At 35.2% G+C, this 25,346-nt stretch overlaps 1 protein-coding gene across 1 annotated transcript; it reads right to left on the bottom strand.

Annotated features, from left to right (window-relative positions):
• Nucleotides 1-12,227: 12,227 nt before the first annotated feature.
• On the bottom strand, nucleotides 12,228-23,721 carry LOC138329880 (prostatic acid phosphatase-like). The gene is made up of 10 exons (XM_069277170.1): nucleotides 23,695-23,721; nucleotides 23,283-23,406; nucleotides 22,138-22,230; nucleotides 21,409-21,501; nucleotides 17,431-17,589; nucleotides 15,716-15,811; nucleotides 15,191-15,277; nucleotides 13,712-13,834; nucleotides 13,187-13,273; nucleotides 12,228-12,386 (listed from the first exon to the last, which is right to left on the bottom strand). The coding sequence occupies exons 2-10, from the start codon at nucleotides 23,376-23,378 to the stop codon at nucleotides 12,243-12,245; spliced, it is 978 nt and encodes a 325-aa protein (XP_069133271.1). The 5' UTR covers nucleotides 23,379-23,406; nucleotides 23,695-23,721; the 3' UTR covers nucleotides 12,228-12,242.
• Nucleotides 23,722-25,346: the final 1,625 nt, after the last annotated feature.

Here is a 25,346-nt window from a genome sequence, read left to right as displayed (position 1 = left end):
ATAATGTGCACAAAGTAGTATAAATATACACACGTATGCATGGGTACAGTTACATGTATACAGAAAATGATGGTGCTGATCATGAAAAGCGTAAAGTCTATTTTGTTGAGTAAAAAGTTAAAAAAACTAACATTGTTCACACCCTAAGATGTAATCGCACTAAAACAGTGATCATGTGGGGCTTTTGTGCGATTGCATTTGTAAGACTGCCAGGTGGTAGAGATTAATTCCGCTCGAGTGATCACACAATGCAAGTGAGAGTCGGGAATATGTTTATGTAAGTTTTAATTGCTAATCTGATGCTTGTTGGTAAAATATAACTCAGGATAATTGCTAAACAATTAACAGTTTTCTTTACATTTGTTACAGATTGAAACAGCTTTTTAAGTACCGTTATACGGAAGAATTATGAAAAAGAAATCGGCATTTTCGTCGATCTAGTAGTCCACAAAATATCACTTCGAGTTATATGAACATTCCATATATGATTTATGTCATTCGGCCAAAATTTACTTCGTATTTACCTAGTATAAAGAATATGCTGTATGTATATGATCAGAACGTCAAGCTCCTGTGGTGAAAATAACTAAAATGTTTTTAAAAGTATGGTTTTAGTTGTAATCTCTGAACGTGCTTTAGTATATAGATATAATCTGATATTTATACATGTGCTTATAAAATTATCGATAATTATGGATGTGGTAAATGTTCATACCTTATTAACTGCCGTTAGTATTAAGACTACGCCACCTTGGACATTTAAAAAATGTTCACCGTCTATTACGTGCTATTTTATCAGTAGACCAATGCAAGTTTGTCCAAAATTTTGTTAGAGTTGTCTTTCTTCCATTGTAGTTTTACGTCCATGTCATCCTGAACTCATCGGTATTATCGGGAGAATTTATTCGACGAGGTGTTCCGGATGAAGGCCATGTGCCATAACACAGCCGTGATAAATGCATCTCCATTTCGCCATGAAATGTATTTAATTGCTCCGAGACAAATTTTATTCAAATTACAAAATTCATTATGGTATCAATTTTGATGTTCGAGGTGAAATATTGATTTCATTTTTTTCCGTTGCGGGATAACTGTCACTAATAGGGAGTAAACGTCTGGGGGGAACCAGCTTCGGAGCGAAGCATTTTTGAGACGAAACGTCTTCATTCATTGTAAACACCAATTTGGAGACGAAAAGTCTAGATACTTTGTAAACAATTCAGGTGAAAATTTTCAAACAGAAGATCTTTTGGATAGTGTATATAGTAAGGATATGAGAGCCGTAATATACTATTCCTATTTCAACGTTACAGATACGCTTATTTCAGTAACTTTCATATTCAAAATTTGCTATTTAAAATTCCCGGTAAAATCTAAGTTGTTGAATACACTGCCGCTAGGAACGCTAGTATCTGCGAGCAATTTCTAAGCCAATCATATTGTGGAAATTGACTGTAAGAGAATTTTGCAACCACGATCACAATGGCGAGGTGACCCTCGCCAAAAATGACGGAAATATAGCCTTGCAAATATGGCGTTTCGTTCATTTTTTTAACCTACATTTTACCGTTATTTATGAAATTTCCAAGAGAAATGTTTTGAATCGGATGTGAAAGAGCATGCTCTCAGACACATGAAATGACCAAATTCAAGGACGTATGATTCAAAATGGTGGAGATAAAGGACATCAAAAATCGAAATTTAGTTTATATTGGTTTTTGCGGCAGGCGTTTCAGCGCCTTTAAACCTGTATGTACAGTGTTGATTTTTCATACCTATGGTGTATGAACTTTTGTCTTCAAAATTTATGGATTTTAAAGGGGCTATATAGCAAAATGGCGGAAATATAGCTCTCCAAATATGGCAATTTGTCCCATTTCCTTATTTTTTTCCGTAAATAGTGAGCTCGTAGGGCCTTTATCATTGAAGGGTGTTGATTTTTTGTAAATGTAGACATTGACATATTGTCATGATTTTTATGTTCTACATGAACAATGTACACAATCGCCATGTTTGCGTTAATACACGTACATGTACATGTGTAGCTACACCGCATGCATGGGAGGCCGTCCTTACGTGAACCTAGCTATTAATAGGACGTACATTTAATCAAACAAACAAACAAACAAAAAAGATAATACACAAACCCAATAACTGACAGGTTTAAAACCTTTTATGTATGTGGCTGAGCTGTCACATGTGACACCGTATGTTTAACCAAAACCGGTGCTATGTTGGGGAAAATACCCGGCAGTTTTGAAACCACAGAACCAAACAAATTCACGTCAAAATTCTTTACAAATTTTACATCTACATGTATTGCCCGACCCCGCACATTAACCATTAACTGATGTACCCTGAATATATCCAATCAACAGGCTCCGATATATTCACCTCTCTATGAAATCTTCTGCCCCTAAATCTGTTTACGGTTGGACCAGCCTACTTTCGTAAGAAACGCTTTCTGATTAATATTGAGTGAGATCGTCCGTTTGTTAATTCATTCGACTTGAAGCGAAGGAAAAGAGAATTAAAACAATCGTCTGTTCGCTAACATTACTTATATCATTACATAGGTGGAAATCCCGTGTTTTGATCGCGATCAAATCAAGTTATTATTACTTTTTTTTCTTATTTCCATAAATCTTGTTAGCAGGATATCTCACGAAGGAAACATAGTACGACGCACAACTTTTGACACATTATGTAGGTACATGAGATCTTGAAACGTACGTTCGATTTTTTACAAAGAAATGTTCAAGGTCAAGGCCACAGACGTAAAAAACTACTTTTTTTCGACCAAATTTTAAACGTTCCTTACTTCATAACCTTACGCTGTACGTTGTCCCTGTTTTGTCATTAAGGTAGATCGTGACATAGCGCGATTTTTGTTCATCATATGTTATCAGAGATTATGTCAAGGTCAAGAGCTCGCTAAGGGGTCAAACAAATCTCAAAAGCAAAAATTGCCACAGAAAAGTTTTGAAAGATAGATTTGAAAGGGCATGCTCTCAGAAATATATAATGAAAAGTTTCAAGTACATCAGAACCAAAATGGCTGAGATACAGACCTTGGAACTGCGATTTTGCCGTTTTCCCGCCAAAAATGCACAACATTTCAGCGCCTTTAATACTTAACATACATGCTTGAATTTTGCATAGACATAGCATGGACAGATATCTACAACAATTTTACGCCAAAACTTTGTGACTCTGTTACGTCATCAAACTCGATTATACAGATTTCATATTTCAAACACCTATGACATACATGTGTGCCTGTGTAACGTTGAAAATGGACCCCCGTTGAAAACTGACCTTGGGTCATTTTTCAACGTTGAAAAATGACCTTGAAAACCGTTGAAAACTGAACTTTGAGTGCACTTTTTACACCGACCCGTTGAAAATAGACCCCGTTGAAAAATGACCCCATAAGAACTCGTTTTTACACAACAACACAACACGACACCTCAACACCACGAAACCACACAACATCACACAGCACATCAACACACCAACAACACACCAACACAACACAACACAACACCACACACACAACAACACAAAACACATACACAATAATACAAATACATCACACACAACATAACATCACACAGCACATCAACACACCAACAACACAACAAAAGATACACAACATAACACAAAATAACATCACACAACACAACAACGCATCACACTAAACACAACATCACACAACACAAAACCACACAACACAAGAATACATTACACAACAACACGACACAATATCACAACAAAACATCACACAACACAACAACACACAACACAACCACACCACAACACACAACCACACAACAACAATACAACATCCAACAACATACAACAACACTCAACAACACAACACAACACAACATCACACAACACAACATAACACAACAGCACATCACACAACATAACACAAGGACACACCACACACAACACGCAACAACAACACAACACCACCTAACAACAACACACAACACCACCTAACAACAACACACAAACCACACACGCCTCACAACACAACATAAAAACAAAACATCACACAACAACACATAACACAACACACAACAACACACACACAACCACGCAGCAACAATACAACACCACCACCCAAAAACAACACATAACAACAATACACACAACACAACACACACAACATCACACACTGCAAACACAACACAAAACACACACATCACACAATACAACAACAACACAACAACAAACAACACAACACACAATACAACACCACCTAACAACCACAACACCCGACAATAACACAACATCACACAACATAACGCAACAACACATTACAAAAACATCACACAACAACACATTACACAAACACGGAACAATTAAACAACACAACACAAACACAGCCACACAGCATACAACAACACACAACACACCAATATCACACAACACAATAACATTACACAACCACACATAACAACACAACACACAACAACACAATAGCACACAACAACACACAACTACAACACACAACAAACAACATACAACACACAACCACAAAACAACACAACACAACACAACACAACCATACGCAGAACACAACATAACTGATCCATACGCAGATATATAATACATGTATTCTTGTATTGCAGGGAATAAATATATATTAACAATTACTGACTACCTGACAAACGTAAAATCGTCGAAAATATAATAATAAAAAATCATTAAGAAACAAATTAATAATATTCCATAATTATAGTTTTGTAACACTATCCACTGGTACTCGGAAGTGAAAACCACATAGTACAATCTTTTCAAAAGATCATCCGTTCATTTTTCAACAGACCTGCCGTTGAGAATTGACCCTAAACACTGTCAATTTTCAACGGCATTCGGGGTCTGTTTTCAACGTTCCATTTTCAACGGCATTCGGGGTCTGTTTTCAACGTAGGTCCATTTTTAACGTTACACCTACATGAATTAAGATTAAAATTAAAATTATAGTCAAGGTCATACAAGTCACATATGCTACATCAGTAAAATTGTTGTAGAACATCTTTACATCAAAGACCGATTGCCGCATGTCAAAATAAGTTTTTTTTGTATGACCTTAATCACTCTTGAAGGTCACAGTAGTAAAATGTTGAATTATATGCTGAAATATCATTTTACATTAACACAATTCCTTTGAAACATCAGCTGAGCTCATGTATGGTATAAATGTATACGCTTACAATCGAATTACGTTGACATGAATTCAAGGTCACAATCATTATGGTCAAATCTTGCCCCAAGAGCACAACATAGTTCAAGTTATATGTGTCGTACGTTTCATACTCACGAAACAAGAAGAGCTTTTGATATGTTATCCACCACCAATAATTACCAACATTTTGAGAATTGCAATATTTACAATGCATAGATTTTAATTTTACAAAGTCAAATGAGTGTTCAAAATTAATTTTTGCGGTATATTTACTGCCTAAAAGTGATGATATTTGCCACTTCAGTGCAGAAGAATAAATACACACGGTCCGACCATGAAGCTAAGTTGTGGTCTGCTATTTTATTTTACATTTTTACAATGGTATCAGTAATTATAAAGTGACCTTTTCACGTATACTCTCATCTAAACATACATAAAGCATAAAGACAAGAACTAATATGGTGCATAAATGATGTGTTGTAACGAGTGCCTATAAAGCTTCATGATTTTCATGGGATCTCGGCGCATTTACAATTTGGTGTATAATGGTCATTTTTTGCACATACATGTAGGTATATACTATGGAACGATGTTTAGAACAGTTTTTGTTTCAATGTCATATCATACAAATTGGCCGAGATATTAACTCATAAAAATTGGCAATTTGGTTATCAAAGTTAAATACGATTGCAACCGTTCGCCAAGATCATCTCGAGTTGCGTCTTTTTCCACCATCATTTAACTTACTTACTAGTTACTGAAACCAAAGGTATAGAATTGCATAAGGACAAAAAAAATCATAACATTAACATAAACATGTACATCGTTGTTTGAATGCTGTTAGATCTGACTGCTATGAGACGCACAGTGTTACGTGTTAATAACCACATATAAAATATATACAGAACTTGTTTATACAAAAGTGGCGGCTTCATTTCACATAAATCACTCAAAATGTTGAGGTTTCATTTATAGATATAGTATATCTTATTACCCTATCTTAGGCAGTGATCCGTTCAAAGCACATGTATGTTTCACAAAAAGTTATATTCATTGTAATTTGTCCTCTATCTATGTTGCATTTGTAGAATGTTGTAAATATGTTTCTGTAAACAGTTTTTTTTAATTTACTAATAATAAAGTTTGAAGTTTGAAAGTACAGAGACACGATCGGTAGCTGATGCATTCAGTTGATTTTATTGCATCATTTCCATTAAAGTGCAATTTAAAGAACCTTTTTAAAACCTTTAACAGACAACATCAACTAAACCACAATTATGGGCACTGTCTAGACCCAGTAGGTAGCTAAATCGACAAGTTTGTCAGTCATTTTTCACAAAAGCTCTCATCTTAACATGCATAAAGCGTAAAGACAAGAACTAATATGGTACATACATTTGGATGATTTTCACGGGATCTCAGCGATTTTACAATTTGGTGTTTAATGGCCAATTGTCACACATTCATGTAGGTATATTATATATACTATGGAACGATGTCTATAACAGTTTTGAGTTTCAAGGTCATATCATACAAAATGGCAGAAATATTGCCATCAAAATACTGTCATCAAAGTTATCATGTAGGTATATACTATGGAACGATGTCTAAAACAGATTTGAGTTTCAAGGTCATATCATACAAAATGGCAGAAATATTGCCATCAAAATACTGTCATCAAAGTTAAATACACGATCGCGCCCGGTCACGAAGGCAAACTCGAAGTGCGTCCTTTTGGCCATGAAACTAAAGGTATAGAATGCATTTACAAGACTGCATAAGGACAAAAATTTTGAAGAATGATATTTTTTCATGTTTTGAAAATATTAATATATAATTTTCTTTGGATACTGTTAGATTAGGCCGCCACTGAGGCGCACAGTGTTACGTGTTAATCACTAAATATACTGTAAAATATACAGAACTTGTTTATACAAAAGCGGTGACTATTTCACTTTACACACAATACAATGAGGCAAGATTATATTCCAATTGTTTTATTACTGATACATCTATCTAATTCAAAAGCAATTAAATCCTACAATGAAATTTACAAATAAACCCTACAATCTAAACTCTGACTAAATAACCTAACATGTGGCTTCTTGGGAGTTACTCGTATGACTACAAATATACTTGTTATATAGGAAGACTTCTACCCTTAATTTTACCAGGGATGACCCATCTGGTATCAGGTTATACTTTAGAAATATTGCAGTTAGACTTCTACCATCCATTTAGGGGTGACCTTATTTACCAGGGGCGGATCCATCTGGTTTGAAGTCAATTTTCCTACCGGGGACCTTATTTACCGGGGGCGTCCCCACCGATATCAGGTTAAGAATTTTTTCTACCAGGGACAACTTTATTTACCAGGGTAGCACCTCAGCCGGTATCAAGTTAAATCCTCTGGTTTAATTGATAGATCTTATTTATAGGTATGATTTTTATTTCAGGGACAACCTTATTTACCAGGGGTACAACCTCAACCGGTATCAAGTTTAAATCCTCTGCGTACCTATTCATTTCAGAAAATTATTTTAATTGATCTATCAATTATCTGAATTGGGGGTAAAAATTGTTGTTTGCTACCAGTTGTTTGTAATTTGTTGAGTAACTCCAAAACATATTAACATATTTTGATAAGTATCTTCAGAAAGCATATTACAATAAATTATAATTAAAGTTATGTAATTAACAAAACAACATAAACTTTAGGAGTATCTGAGACAATAACAAGCAAATGACTCTGTTCAAAGAATTATGAAATTGACCGAAGCCCAGCTATCTAGTACCTAATATTCCTGTCACATAAGATTTGCCCAATCATAATTGACTGTCTTGGTCATGTGACTAATCAGCTTAAGACTAACTAAGGACGCTGTCAAAGCTAGTGTCCTCTACTGATTGGTTAAAGACTAGACCCCCTAAACTATAATACCCTAAATTATGTTCACACACCCACACCATCTCAGCCATTCTAAATTACAATATTTTTCCCCCGGGGTCAACCTCAGATCCCTAAAACACCAAAATCTCCCGCCTTCGGCGCTCACACGCTAATTTGGCCAATTTGCATATTCGTTAATTTCCTTTTAGCAACCCCACTGTCTATAAATGTGTACAAGGATTAAATTTAATGATATATGAAAAATGTACATAAAGCATACATGTACATGGTTTGAAGTTGAATTAATCTCCTCCTGTAGGTGCGGCGGTTACAAAATATTGAGGACCTTTGCCCCCCATTACGTTTCTTCTTCCTACGCCACTGCATGAAATGGCATATTTTTGCCTGCTGTAACGATACAGTACAATAATAAGTAGTCGAAGATGATGGGACTACCTTAAGTTCTATTCATCTAGACTTCGACGCATACACTGTCTAGACACTGCACCTACATGTAGTTGTGGTTAAGTTGATCACTTACAAAGTTTTTAAATTTTGAAATTTTGTTTTCAAATTCCAATTTTATGGGACTGATGCAATAAAATCGACTAAATGGATCGCTGTCTGTCGTGTGAAACATACATGTGTATTGAACGGATCACTGCCTAAGATGGGATATTAAAAATATATTTTTAAATGAAATCTCATTTTGTGTAATGTATGTGAAATGAATCCGCCACATTTTAACAACCATTTTATGTGGTTATATTAACACGCAACACTGCACGTGTTAGTTCGCTAAACCTGCCTATATTATTAGGCTTTTGAAATGTTTTTTTGCCTAATTTAAGTCAGCTCGCGATACCTCATAAAATGTGAAATCGTAGGAAAAATTTGGCCAACGCTACGTCAGCGGCATATATCTAATACATCGTCCATACCCCGCTGCCCCCATGTTATATCTCATTTGTGAAATTAAACAACTCTGCACAATGAAATACTTCTGAGACCCTTCTATTTCACACATTTGTAATGGCCGCCGACTACACATATATTTGAGTAAACGGCAGTAAATGGTTATAAGAGGTAAACTGAATTTGCTTCAATACGTTGAAATTTATTACTTATCTTTTATCTCATTTTCTTCAACACAATATAAATTTCACAATTAAGATAACAATGCACAAGTTGTATTGGCTGGGTCTCGGCACAATGGAATGTGTACAACGGGTCAACAATTTGACATTGGCAGCTACAGTCGAGCCTTTCCCAGGGCCTTGATAACAAAATACATTAATTAACTCTCAACCATTGCTTTTCCCTTTAACAGTAAATGGTATATGTAACACATTTACACACACATATAGGCCTATAAACAGCATCTAGATGAAACTAGGGCACCTGACTTGTGACACTGTCCAGGAAATATATATAGATTATCCAACATAGGTAATTATGATGTCATGACACTTTGAGTAACATATTTAAGAATAGAAAAATAATGAATATTTCTTAATTGCCTTAATCTTTTCTTAAACTATATTTCTTTTGTATGAAGTGGTACCGTCGGCCATATAATTTCCCATAATGCATTGTGTTTCTCATTTAAATATTACTACAGACAAAGAAGGAATGAAATATATTTTAATTCCTCAAAAATACAGTTTATGTCTGTTTGTCGCCAAGTTTTATCAGTTCCGTCCTAATCTATAACTACATGTCTGTGCCAAATTTCATTGCTGTTAATGGTGTATAACTTGAGATATCCTGTTCACTAGGTGATTTTCAAAACTAGGGGGTATGCTATAAGCTACGATGGAGAAAAATAAATTAATTGTCTCGCTAAGACATATAAACAAATTGATCTTTTAAGAGATATTTTTTTAAATCGTACATAGAATCCCTTGATGGACATTTTTATTCTAGTTCGTGTGTATTGAATTTTTGCTATTAAAGGTTTGAACATTATGTGCTTGAATGTTTTAGGAAAATGCGCCGCGCAGACATAATCGTGTGTTTGTTTGTCTGAGTTAACAAAATCATATCTGGAAGTATCTTCATGGCATATGCAGTGTGTCCTGTCTGTAACCGGATGTTTGCACAGGAATGAAGGACACGTTGATACCCGTATTCAACCAGATACATTGTGTATGTAATCATTATATTCGTTCTTTCTTTTGGGTGTACGTTTGTTCGTTCTTTCGACCGTTTGTTTGCTAATTACAGATAGTTCGATTTTATGCGAAGAGAAAAATTATCAAAGCGATCGCCTGATCGATAACAAAATTATTTGCTGGATGGAAATCCTGTGTTTTGATCGTGATCAAATCTAGTTTACAAATCTTATTGTCAAGCTCTCCTTTGAATCATCCAAAAATATAGTTTGAATACGGGGGTTTTGAGATCCAAAAACAGTGTAGTTAAAGTCCGATTTACCGTCGATTAGTCCCACCTTCCGGTGATTGTGATGTCACGAAATATACATCAAATGATGATGACTTAATCACCAAATGGTGGGACAAACCGACAATAAATTGTACTTTACCCACATCACTTTGGTATCTCCAAACTCCATGAAACTCTCAGTTTTTTAATAGGGGCAATGTATCTGGGAAAGGTTAAAATAATTTTACAACGGATAGATATTTAACAAAATGATACTAAATGAAAGTGAAAGCCAATCAAAGGAACAACCTTGATGATCTGCCATTAATATAGTAAGCTGTCATTCATACCAGCATGACACAGGCCTAGGCTAGCTCTACAGATCATGAAATGGTTCTATTGGTTACAAGTGATAAATATTTGTGTATCAACATGATTGACATCTCTAATCTTAATGAATGTCAAGATACACATTTTGAAATTATAGTTTGTTTATCTGCGAGTACTCCATCTTCTAAATTTGTCATACCCTTAAATGACCCTGGCCGTTAGTCGGAGATAAGTAAACTGAATCATACAGCATCTAACAGATAATAATTCAATATTGCTTGTTACGAGCATTTTCATTTGCTCAAACAATTACTTTATCAGCCCATAAAAGAAAAAATGACGACGCCATTTGTAACGTCACTTCTGATTGGCTGAGATGACGGCGTTATGATTTCTTAGACAAAAGAGTCCCAAATGAATTTTGAATATTAGAGGAATTGTCTTTAGTAAATTGAATTATAAGGAATGGATTAATTTGAATAGATTTTTTATGTTATGGAGATATAACACAACAAGGACATAGTCATTCAGATCCCCCGCCAATGGAGATATCAAAGCTGAAGTAAGTTTGATTGTGGAGACTTATGTGTATGAAAAAAAACCAGGAAAAAGGAAGTTGAGCTAAAGAAAGATGGAGTATAATTCAAGTAGAGAGGGGCTGCAATTGTTGAATCAGGTATACAGCCTTGACATTTATATTAGACTATATACACAAAGATAGGTGGAGTTTTGCAAAGTAACATTTACCATTTACCATGATATTTTCAGCAATGTTTCCATGGTAACAGAAAAAGTGCAAAAAATGAAAACCTAAAAATAGCAAAAGGTACTACTAGACCATAAAAAGAATGTGTCTATGAAGTTTCGTGGAAATATCTCTGCTGGTTTTAGAGTTATGCTCCAGAAATGAACCTGCTACAAAAATATGATATTTTCAGCAATGTTTCTATGGTTACAGAAAAAACCACAAAAAGTGAAAACCTAAAAATAGCAAAAGGCACTACTAGACCATAAGAACAATGTGTCTATGAAGTTTCATGGAAATATCTCTGCTGGTTTTAGAGTTGTACTCCGGAAACGATTCTTACACAAAAATCTGCCATTTCCAGCAATGTTTCCATGGTTACAGAAAAAAGTACAAAAAGTGAAAACATTAAAATACTAGACCATAAGACCAATGTGTGTATGAAGTTTCGTGGAAATATCTCTACTGATTTTAGAGTTATGCTCTGGAAACCATTCGTACGGACGGACGGACGGACGGACAACCGGAACCCATTTGTATATCCCCCGCCAACTTCGTTGGGCGGGGGATAAAAATCTTGAGTGTACTCTCATCATAAACCGTGAAGCCGTTTATTCAGAGTACACTCAGATTTTTGTGTTATATCTTCATAGCATAAAAAATCTATTCAATTTAATCCTTAAATATCGTGACTAAAAAGTAAAAAACTGACCTCCTCTGAGTCGAGCCATCTCTTCGGTGTAGAAATTGAATACATTAAGGTTGTCAAGGAGCTGAATCACAACATTGAGAGGTAGGACTTCCTCCCACTCCGACATGTTAAGATTTTGTTTATACTGAAATACATTAATTAAAACAAAATTATCATTGCTGAACTTTAAAGCTAAAGCTGGGTTTGATAATTTATCGATTCAAAACAAAGCTAGTAACAAAAGTAATATCCTGTCTTTAAATTGTCGACAACCCGCCCAACATTGCAATGATCTGTGTCATGATTTAATACAATTTTTGACATCACTATCGTTGGAAGCTTGTAAAAATAATTGTATTGTACTTGGCAAATGTCATTTTTAGCATCTCAAAACCTCACAGTATTCAAAAAATATTTTATTTATGTCAGTAATTCAATACCAAAGTTGGGTAATATCTAGAAAACGTTAGTAGTGTTCCGATTAATGGAGTTCATAGAGTATTGTTGGTTTGAAGTTTTTGAGAAATCTGTAATCAAGTTTCATGGGAATTTTCCAACACTATGATAAAACAAAGTATATAGTTAACTAATCATTAAAACATGGGAAAAAATCATAGCCAACTTGTTAAAATCATTCTCTTGTGTGGGGTTGTCACTCATATCATTTCAAATTTTAAGCGTCTAGACGAATTGAAGAGCGCATAAGCACTACCTAGTTATGTAAACGTTCAGATGAGCATGATTTGTGAAGAAAATAAGCGACATGAAAACATGACAGCACAGAGAGGACTCGTGATTGTAAGCCTTAGAAGGAAATTTTTATGTGCGACTTGTTTATATACATCAAGGAAAAAATTAATCTATTTTAATCAATCATTGATTGATTAAATAAAACTGATGATCGACCATGAAATTTCAACTGATTCCCAACACTAGAAAACATACCTCACAGAAGACAGCATCTGCTACAGTAAACAGCGACTTAATACTTGTTGGCAATCCGGCAATTTCTGAAACCGTCTTAATAAGATCCTGATAAAAAGAATAAAATTTTAAAAGAAAAATTATTATATAATTTGTAAACAGTTACTGATCACAAGATTCACTTAACTTTGGATAAGGCCACGTGGGCCTTAAAAACTTCAATTTGAGTTCAAGTTTATTCAATTTGGCATGTGTATTCCGTATAGCGGGTAGGTATTGATTGTGCCGTCATGTGATTTCTAGTATAACATTATACTCCACGAGAAAACCATCTGATCAAATTTCGCTCACAAAATATTGACGTCACAATGGATTCCTATCAACAAGGGAGGTAAATCTGTTATATGCAAAAATGGAACAGTGACCACCAGGCTATAATTATAAGACCATTTTTTCCTCTTTTCCTTAGGTGGTCTTTATATTACACAGGTTTGACTATAGACATACAGATATTCTATTATAAGGGCCTTTAAGGCATATTCTTACCTGATGTTGCAAGGTGAAATTCTCTATAACTTTACTTTTGAGAAGGGCCTCTCGAAGCTTGTTGAATGTTGGGCAAGGAGCATTTGTGTTCAGCAACTGTGGGTAAATATCAAAAAGGTAGTTCTTGATTTTGTAGCAAAAGATTTACCTGTAGTTTTAACCAGAATAATACGGAGAAATGTAGGAAATTGATAAATTACAATCATTATAGAGATATGTATGGTTCCCTCTATGTCATACCTGTATTACAGATAGCAGGGGTTTCATTATGAGGCGGTACCCAATACATTTTTGCTGGTTAAATCTAGCTGTGGTACCGCCTGATTTGGGCTAAATTACATTAGATAGCATACAGATGATATAGAAAAGTACCCCCTGAAATTGCAATTGTACCGCTTCTCCTGAAAGATAATGAAATTTCTGCACTAGAAAGTATATAATTAGGCTTCAACGTCCACTTGATATCTTTATCACAAAATCTACTCGATAGCCAGTGAAAAAGCTTGCAAAAATAAAATCTTGTAAGATTTGTTTCATAAAATATCATGTGAAATGAACACATTAGTCAAACAAAAGAATTGTTTTTTTTTATATAATGTATGAAATGATAAATTCATGTACAGTGTAGCATCACACGCTGTAACAAATTGCATGTCAAAATCCTAGACAGCTAGCACATAGCCATTTAGTTTAGTTAGTTTAACATCCTATTAACAGCCAGGGTCATATAAGGACATGCCCCTGTTTGTTGATGGAGGAAATCCGGACTACAAGTAATAAAATCCTGTCTTTAAATTGTCGACAACCCGCCCAACATTGCAATGATCTGTGTCATGATTTAATACAATTTTTGACATCACTATCGTTGGAAGCTTGTAAAAATAATTGTATTGTACTTGGCAAATGTCATTTTTAGCATCTCAAAACCTCACAGTATTCAAAAAATATTTTATTTATGTCAGTAATTCAATACCAAAGTTGGGTAATATCTAGAAAACGTTAGTAGTGTTCCGATTAATGGAGTTCATAGAGTATTGTTGGTTTGAAGTTTTTGAGAAATCTGTAATCAAGTTTCATGGGAATTTTCCAACACTATGATAAAACAAAGTATATAGTTAACTAATCATTAAAACATGGGAAAAAATCATAGCCAACTTGTTAAAATCATTCTCTTGTGTTGGGGTTGTCACTCATATCATTTCAAATTTTAAGCGTCTAGACGAATTGAAGAGCGCATAAGCACTACCTAGTTATGTAAACGTTCAGATGAGCATGATTTGTGAAGAAAATAAGCGACATGAAAACATGACAGCACAGAGAGGACTCGTGATTGTAAGCCTTAGAAGGAAATTTTTATGTGCGACTTGTTTATATACATCAAGGAAAAAATTAATCTATTTTAATCAATCATTGATTGATTAAATAAAACTGATGATCGACCATGAAATTTCAACTGATTCCCAACACTAGAAAACATACCTCACAGAAGACAGCATCTGCTACAGTAAACAGCGACTTAATACTTGTTGGCAATCCGGCAATTTCTGAAACCGTCTTAATAAGATCCTGATAAAAAGAATAAAATTTTAAAAGAAAAATTATTATATAATTTGTAAACAGTTACTGATCACAAGATTCACTTAACTTTGGATAAGGCCACGTGGGCCTTAAAAACTTCAATTTGAGTTCAAGTTTATTCAATTTGGCATGTGTATTCCGTATAGCGGGTAGGTATTGATTGTGCCGTCATGTGATTTCTAGTATAACATTATACTCCACGAGAAAACCATCTGATCAAATTTCGCTCACAAAATATTGACGTCACAATGGATTCCTATCAACAAGGGAGGTAAATCTGTTATATGCAAAAATGGAACAGTGACCACCAGGCTATAATTATAAGACCATTTTTTCCTCTTTTCCTTAGGTGGTCTTTATATTACACAGGTTTGACTATAGACATACAGATATCCTATTATAAGGGCCTTTAAGGCATATTCTTACCTGATGTTGCAAGGTGAAATTCTCTATAACTTTACTTTTGAGAAGGGCCTCTCGAAGCTTGTTGAATGTTGGGCAAGGAGCATTTGTGTTCAGCAACTGTGGGTAATTATCAAAATGGTAGTTCTTGATTTTGTAGCAAAAGATTTACCTGTAGTTTTAACCAGAATAATACGGAGAAATGTAAGAAATTGATAAATTACAATCATTTAGAGATATGTATGGTTCCCTCTATGTCATACCTGTATTACAGCTAGCAGGGGTTTCATTATGAGGCGGTACCCAATACATTTTTGCTGGTTAAATCTAGCTGTGGTACCGCCTGATTTGGGCTAAATTACATTAGATAGCATACAGATGATATAGAAAAGTACCCCCTGAAATTGCAATTGTACCGCTTCTCCTGAAAGATAATGAAACCCCTGCACTAGAAAGTATATATTAGGCTTCATGCGACGTCCACTTGATATCTTTATCACAAAATCTACTCGATAGCCAGTGACTTTGCCCATGGCAAAAGCTTGCAAAAATAAAATCTTGTAAGATTTGTTTCATAAAATATCATGTGAAATGAACACATTAGTCAAACAAAAGAATTGTTTTTTTTTATAAATGTATGAAACATATGATAAATTCATGTACAGTGTAGCATCACACGCTGTGTTTCAACAAATTGCATGTCAAAATCCTAGACAGCTAGCACATAGCCATTTAGTTTAGTTAGTTTAACATCCTATTAACAGCCAGGGTCATATAAGGACATGCCCCTGTTTGTTGATGGAGGAAATCCGGACTACACGAAGAAAAATCACTGAACAGTGGTCAGTAGCTGGCAACTGTCCAACTCGCAACCCAGAGGTGGAGGGCTTATTGTCATATGTTAAGACATCTTAACCACTAAGTTACTGAGGCCCTTAGCGCAGAGCCATGCAGTATGCACCATTGTTTTTAGATATATGTCTCAAAATTACTCATCCCTTAAAGGCCCACTACCTTTCCTGAGCAAAATTTAAAGGTTTCTAAAAATCAAAGATAAAATAAGAAAATCTATATTGATGGCATAAAATGAGGTTATAACATGAAGCTTATGCAAGATATCCTGCATAATATATGATAACAGTTGGGTTTCATTTCACTGTTTTGCCTTCTGGCGCAGTGATAATCAACTACTGCGCGGCATTTAGGACGACGGCGGGAAACATAAGACGACCCGCATGATGAAAATTAACATTTTATTTATTTGAATTAAATTGTTCAGAAGGTGATGATAAGTGTAGCATTACAGGTAAGTTGATTACTTTTGCGACTCTATAAAATTATCAATCTGGTTTTACATTTCCACTTTAAAAATTAAAAGCCGTTTCGGAAAGGTAGTGGGCCTTTAAATCAAAGACTACACCAGTCCATTATGAAATTTCAGGAGTGAATGAGTTAAGAGAATTACGGTGTTGCAAAATGCTACAAATAAGCCTTAAACCTCTAGGTTGTGCCCTAATTGACCCTGGCTGTTGATGGCCTATCAAACTTAAACAAAGTGGGTTGTTTAACTCAGCCTGGACACTGTACTGACTATAGGGCAGTGGTTTTTCTCGGTGTACTCCAGATACCTTCTACCTTTAATACACCTGGCATGTCCTTAAATGACCCTGGTTGTTAATAGAACACAGAATGTCATACCGATTCAATGAAAAATTCGCCATATTTTTTTAAAGACTTACAAAATCTTCATTTATTGGAACTGTGTGAACGGGAATGGGTTGCCAGTTGATTTTTGGGTTCCACTGTTGATCACTACCATTTCCGGGAGGAAACATGCCACTAAGGACACAGTAGGCACTCATTAGGGTCCGATCTACATCTGTACTTCTTATATGGATCTGAAATATCACAAAATAACAACGTCAGGGTCCAATCTTTATCTGTACTTCTTAAATGGATCTGAAATATCACAAAATTACAACATCAGGGTCCAATCTTTATCTGTACTTCTTAAATGGATCTGAAATATCACAAAATTACAACATCAGGGTCCAATCTTTATCTGTTATTCTTACATGAACCTGAAATAACACAAAATTACAACATCAGGGTCCGATCTTTATCTGTTCTTATATGGATATGAAATAACACAAAATTACAACATCAGGGTCCGATCTTTATCTGTTCTTATATGGATCTGAAATAACACAAAATTACAACGTCAGGGTCCGATCTTTATCTGTTCTTATATGGATATGAAATAACACAAAATTACAACATCAGGGTCCAATCTTTATCTGTTCTTATATGGATCTGAAATAACACAAAATTACAACATCAGGGTCCAATCTTTATCTGTACTTCTTATATGGATCTGAAATAACACAAAATTACAACATCAGGGTCCGATCTTTATCTGTTCTTATATGGATCTGAAATAACACAAAATTACAACATCAGGGTCCAATCTTTATCTGTACTTCTTATATGGATCTGAAATAACACAAAATTACAACATCAGGGTCCGATCTTTATCTGTTCTTATATGGATCTGAAATAACACAAAATTACAACATCAGGGTCCGATCTTTATCTGTTCTTATATGGATCTGAAATAACACAAAATTACAACATCAGGGTCCAATCTTTATCTGTACTTCTTATATGGATCTGAAATAACACAAAATTACAACATCAGGGTCCAATCTTTATCTGTACTTCTTACATGGACTGAAATAACACAAAATTACAACATCAGGGTCCAATCTTTATCTGTACTTCTTATATGGATCTGAAATAACACAAAATTACAACATCAGGGTCCAATCTTTATCTGTACTTCTTATATGGATCTGAAATAACACAAAATTACAACATCAGGGTCCAATCTTTATCTGTACTTCTAACATGGACTGAAATAACACAAAATAACAACGTCAGGGTCCAATCTTTATCTGTACTTCTTATATGGACTGAAATAACACAAAATTACAACATCTGGATCCGATCTTTTTATGTATGTACTAATAAAGACCTGAAATAGCACAAAATTACACAGTAAAGATATATAGTCAGTGCTTCTAACATAAGCAAGCATACATCAACTAGCTGGCCTCAATTTCTCAAATCAAACTACATGTAAGTCAAATATTGACTAGAGTAAAAATATTTCATGTAAGTTACATGTTGAAAGAGAAAAACTTCAGTTTTGACTTATAAATGTCTGCACTTTTATTTTGAGAAATTGGGACAAGATTACATCATCAGGGTTCCATATTTTAATATCTGTTATCAATCAATACATTTCAGATTTTTTTATCTGATATATATAAAAGTAATCGCAGTGATTCTAAGTGTAAAATTAACAAGAGGCCCATGGGCCTAAGCTGTCACCTGAGTTCGGATACAGAATGAAACAAAGACACAAACACACTATATATTGGCCTATCAGGCCCTTGAAACCAGTCAGTGATTTTATAACTGACTTTTCAATCTATGAAGAGTATCTGGTTCCATCAAATCTGTGAATTCTGAAGATTTTTTTTTCTTATTTTAGACATGATGTTAAAATACTATCTCAGGCTAATAATTCTAAAAAGTTTGACTCACTTCCTATTACGAATGACCAAAAAATGCTCAAAAATGTGTTTTCCCAATATAAAACTACAGTAAACTTGATCCCCCTCCCCAGGGGGGAACGTGAGACCCCAGGGTCATATAATTCACAATTTTTGTAGAGGACCTCAAGACCTTTCAATCAATGAAGAGTATTTGATTCTACCATTTCTGGAATTTCAGAAGAAGATTTTTGAAGTTTTAGCCTATTTGACCCCTTTTGGCCCCACCCCTCAGGCCCCTAGGGGTCAGTCGTGGAAAAATTGTCAATAGGATTCAATGGCCATCTCATACTGATAATTCTGACATCATATCATGACTTATTTTCTATTACAAATGACCAAATAATGCTCAAAAATGTCTTTTCCCTACATAAACTATAGCAAACTTGACCCCCTCCCCAGGGGGGAACGTGAGACCCCAGGGTCGTATAATTCACAATTTTTGTAAAGGACCTCAAGACCTTTCAATCTATGAAGAGTTCTTGATTCTACCATTTCTGGAATTTCAGAAGAAGATTTTTGAAGTTTTAGCCTATTTGACCCCTTTTGGCCCCACCCCTCAGGCCCCTAGGGGTCAGTCGTGGAAAAATTGTAAATAGGATTCAATGGCCATCTCATACTGATAATTCTGACATCATCATGACTTATTTTCTATTACAAATGACCAAATAATGCTCAAAAATGTCTTTTCCCTACGTAAACTATAGCAAACTTGACCCCCTCCCCAGGGGGGAACGTGAGACCCTAGGGTCATAAAATTCACAATATTTGTAAAGGACCTCAAGACCTTTCAATCTATGAAGAGTATTTGATTCTACCATTTCTGGAATTCCTCAGGCCCCTGGGAGGGGGGGGGGGGGGCTGGGACCATATAATTCACAATTTTGGTTGACCTTTGGCTATGGAAGGTTTCTGCAAAATTTCAACAAATTTGGGTCAGTAGTTTTGGAGAAGAAGTCGAAAAAGTAAATTGTTTATTGCCATTCGACGCACGATGACGGACAAAAGGCGATTAGAATAGGTCACTTGAGACTTCGTCTCAGGTGACCTAAAGATGCTCCATCGCCAACAGAGCATAAATGATATTCATCATTTGAACTATAATTGGTGTTTAAAGGGACAATTCACTCAGGCTAATTCTTTTACGTAACCAAGAAGCAAAATTTGGCATAAATGTATTGTTCTACATTTCTTATGAAACATATCACATAAAATATTGACAAATTCCACGTCATTGTTTAGTATTTTGATTGATACCGTTGTAATTACAAATCGTTGATCAATACGATTCAACAGGTTAAGTATGTACACTGTACCCATACCCGAGCCAAAGTCACGCACGTTAAACAAATGAACTACATAACCACTGAGGAGGTGATAAAATGATTTTTAGGTAAAACAATTCATCTAATAAGGTAAACACACTACTGTCAGAGCAATTTGAGCACTTCTAGACAAAAGTAGCATTACTGTACGAGCAAGGGACAGGGTTCTGCATACAAGATGTTCGACCCCTAGTGTAATGGCGGACAGTGGGCGAGTTTGAACATTTCACACTTATTTCACAACCATGGGCTTTTCTGGCATATCACAGTAACACAGACTGGTTTAATTTCCATTAGAACTGGGTTTTTCCCGATATATGTACAAATTTTAATGTTCTCTTAGACTGAATTGTCCTTTTAATCGTGTATACATACCTAATTAATACAAAAAATAATATAAACATAATTTATTTTGCCTGTGGTGCATGCGCAATTTGTACTTCATTCCATATAGGATATAGTGCCACAGATTTTTTTCCAGGATGCAATTAATTACTTTTCATATTTTCAACTTGAAGTAAAATTAGAAGCACTAACTTTTCAATAGTGGTAATGATGTAAAGTAAGTAACTTTTGTAACTGAAGAAAAATACTAAATCATCTGCTCCTGTTTTTGATAGTGAAAAAAAAACCATTTGTCAGTGGTGGAGCATCTTTAAATACTTAAAATATAACTGTTTCTAGTGAATCTAGTAAATATAAGTGGTTTTTACCTTGAAACAATTTCTGTTAAATTTAATGTCACCATTTTTTGTCAGATGTACATATTTCTCACCTCTGAGTGGTTGTAATTTGGACCAAGGAATGCTGTATCAATGTATTTTTCCTTATAGAAATTCCCCAGTCTGTACTCTTGTTGCTTTCCAACCTGCAAGTAAGAAACACATTCTGTGCATACAATGTATCTTATCATAATAAAACTGTAGTTTAAGGAAAAGGAGTTTTAAAATCAAATTTCTTGATATATTTGATTTTGCAATTCTTACCTAAATGGAGATCAATGCATATTATTTCTTACAAAAAACAAGCTAGTTAGTCGCTTGCTGTATTTGTTATAAGATTGTATTTTTCTTGGCTGTATGAACTCCTATACAAATCATATCATTGAGGTCAAAATATAGGTCAGTGACCTGGTATTGGTATGCCACAATGTCTCACCTCAGTGGACCCACATACAATACCATATATGAAGCTTCAATGCCTGAAGTATATAGGAGGTCAAAGGTCAAAGTATGTAGGTCATAGTGACTTAATTTTGGTACACGACATACCACCTCACCTAGTACAAAAGAATGTAGGTATGAAGTTCCATTGCCTTATAAAGTATAGGAAATATGTTAGTGGTGTACTTCTATTCTAAATATTACTAAAAATAATAGAGGGGACGTTTCTGGATCACTATGCAAATTTGATAAAGGGCTAAATGCTTTGCAGGATATCAAAATCCTGGTGGCTAAATGCATAATGTAGGAATTTAGGAAATCTATTACATATACATGTATACCTTTGTAAGTTGACCTAGTCCCTGTGGCCAATAGTGAGCATATCTATCATTAGGAAAAGAATGAGTCGGACTTCTGTCTCCATGGCGGAAAACCTTCAATAATAAATTTATAGGATTATTTGATAAGTAATCAAACAATAACCATTAATTCTTCCATTGGCACATCCTCAATACGCCAGGGGTTACAGTCACTGACATTGTATCCACCCCTGGACTATCTCATAGTAAAACTGGAGGCAACAAAAGAGTTATTTGATTCTTTGATGTACATCAAAGGGATTGTATATTGGTACGGTGGTTGACTGTGCTTTGAAGTTGGGCATTGCTCTATCTGTAATTTTCAAAGGAAGTCTCTGCAGTTCTGTAATCAGTCAGTTTTTTTCTCCTGAACTGCCCCTATTTTTACTATGAGATAGTCCAGGAGTGGATAAAACATCAGTAACCCCTGGAGTATCGTGGATGTCATTGGCATGATTTGTTAAAAAATTAATAAAGACATCAGTGTTTTTTTTCTGTGGGAGATAGGCATTTGGATTTAGACCGACACAAACAAAACTATTACAGTAATCTATGTATATATACTTGCAATTGGTCAGTCAAGTCAGGATTATTTTTCAGGCAAGTTTCAGAAAAGTTGCCACTGTAGTATTTAAGAATTTCACAACAAAATGTGTTTTCATGCAAGATGGTGGGAATGGTGGTTATCTTGCATTTTTTATCATTTCGAAAAATAAGAAAACAGCAGTGTTCAAGATGGCGGATATGAGGGCCATCTTGGATTTCAGGTATGTTAAATCACAAAAATAACAACAAAAGAACTGTCGTATTTTTTTAACGAAAATTTAACTCAAAATGTAAGATATTTCTTCTAAATCACCCGTCCTTAAACGTAACGTCGTTGTAAAACTTAATTTACTTTACATTGGTGTTTCGTTTGACTGGATAAGACATATATTTGTTGAGAAAAACGGTTTTTATTCTCTGTTCATAGGCGTCTCGCGTGGTGTTTAGTAGTGGTAAAGAGGCAGTCATGAGTGACGTATCCTTCTCACTTATAAATCCTGGACTAAAGTTAAAAACAAATAGCCTAATAATGTAAAAATAAATAAACCAAAACACTAAGAGGAAAGAAACTGAATGCTTACCGCTTGAACCAAAACCAAGTTATCGCCTTCTACATCTTTTATCAGAAGGACAAACAACAACAGCAACCATACCAGGAAATGGATTGTTTCGGTCATTGCGATCGAACCGTCTCTACGTCTGTAACTAAAATGCTAACATATAGAAGATAATGAGCTGATGACAGTCATCTTCAACACACCTAGTTAGCTTTGAGGACCATTCACGTTATGCTATCCTAATGTTAAGTCTAAACTAAATCCCACGCATTGAAGCTTAAGGCCATCACGTATTGAGGGTCGCCACGCCCACGGGAAGCACTATTTACCACCGATTGAATAGCTTCCCGTGGGCGTGGCGACCCTCGTGATGACCTTCAATGCGTGGGATTTAGTTAAGACTTAGGATCATATAATATATTTTGTATTTCGTCACCGAATGTTGTGCGACGACAACAACCGGAAACAATAGAGGTGATACTAAAATCCGGAACCGATTTTACTGGTATTAAATTACGGAATTGCCGATAAAAAGGTAAAAAGTCAAGAAATGAACGAGACAACTTATATAGGGATCATCAAAATAATAAGCACACATAGTACTCTATACATATATGAATCGGTGTACAATTTTGACTTAAAGTAAGTTTTTGAACAGGCATAGGCCTATATTCATACTGGCTGGCGACTCATCATGAAAAATGGTGATTTCTTATTTCTATTTCTAAACGTTACATTTATTGTCAGATTTTTAGTCACCTAAATAACCTCTACGACACAATAATTCAGTTTAATACCAGTAACATCGATTTATAATCAATATTAAACAACATAGGACCAGAGATTTAAATAGTAATTTAATTTACTATTTAATTAAATGAGAAACATATATTAGATATGTATGTTTCTCGTAACATATCGTGATCTCATTTAATAAGAAAATAGTTAAAATGACATGAGTGATGAAATAGATTAAATTAATTATCAATAAAGTAACAACTACATGTATCTGATATTAGTAAAATATTTGACGTAAAATGTTTGCCACCAGTAAGGGGAATGAAGCGACTCCCACTTCTGGCAAAATAACAAACAATGTTCACGCTTTTGTTTTGTTTTTTCAAAATGAGTGTTTTTTATGTTGAGTAATCAAAATATTGAAATGATTTTCGATGATCATTGATTCTGTAAACAATAAAATAACAAACAAAATAATGATATAGTGGCCTGGCCAACAAAATGTACCAACGCCACATACTGAGTAATGACCAATGCACATGTACATTTGTATGTGTCTGACCATCGCTTATAATTATATTGGGATGCCTCGGCGACGAGTTACCGACTTTGTGGTTCCGTTTCGGCACCACTGGCCAAAAACAACAGATAAACGCTGCTTGACGATCAAAAACGGAACTCTTTTGTTTAACAATCGCACGCGCGAAGCCAGGCCGCGGCCTAGTTCATATGGTCACAGATGACAGTCACTACACTGCTCCCCATTTTTCAAAAGTCGAAATAGTCCTGTAGTTTCATTGGAGGTCTCAATTTCCTTCCAAAGCGGGAGGTAGGCCTGGCGGGACTCTGTGTCCTCGCAAGGACTACCTGGTCTGCATCGATATCCATTTCCACCACTTGTTGTTTCAGTCACTGTCTCCAGGCTGACTTTTGTACATGTACAAGCCCGTCGTTTTTTTTTTTTTTTGCTATCCATGGTAGAATTGTCCTCGTTTGACATCATGATGAACGTACTTGTTCTTGAGTTTTCTACAAAACAGGCCCATGGCACTTGACAACAACAAAAGGGCCTGTCCATTGTGGCTGCAACTTCGGACTTTTTCCTTTGGTGCGAGCTTCACTTAACAGGTGGATAAGGTCACCCGCATAGTAAACCTTTTTTCTGAGTGAGTGATGCATCTCTCAGAGTATCTCGTGCAGCCTGATGACAGGACTGTAGGAAATGTTTAAGGTTCTCAACATAATCTCCCAGGACTTGCCGATTCCTCGTTTACTAGTCCAAATATGATGTCTTGTGGACATATGACCTCTCGTCCAAGCATCAGACGATTGGGTGTTAAACTCGTGCTG

Source organism: Argopecten irradians, chromosome 8 (genome assembly GCF_041381155.1).
Source record: "Argopecten irradians isolate NY chromosome 8, Ai_NY, whole genome shotgun sequence".
NCBI lineage: Eukaryota > Metazoa > Mollusca > Bivalvia > Pectinida > Pectinidae > Argopecten > Argopecten irradians.
This window is presented reverse-complemented; position numbering and strand designations above follow the sequence as displayed.

What these genes read in the sequence shown, in the direction of transcription:
- LOC138329880 (XM_069277170.1), bottom strand. Translation starts at nt 23,378, where the DNA reads ATGACCGAAACAATCCATTTCCTGGTATGGTTGCTGTTGTTGTTTGTC. An exon ending in CAGATGCTGTCTTCTGTGAG is followed by an intron (nt 13,835 to 15,190) that starts GTATGTTTTCTA and finishes TACAAAATCAAG; the next exon opens with AACTACCTTTTTGATATTTA. An exon ending in CAGATGCTGTCTTCTGTGAG is followed by an intron (nt 12,387 to 13,186) that starts GTATGTTTTCTA and finishes AATGTATTTCAG; the next exon opens with TATAAACAAAATCTTAACAT.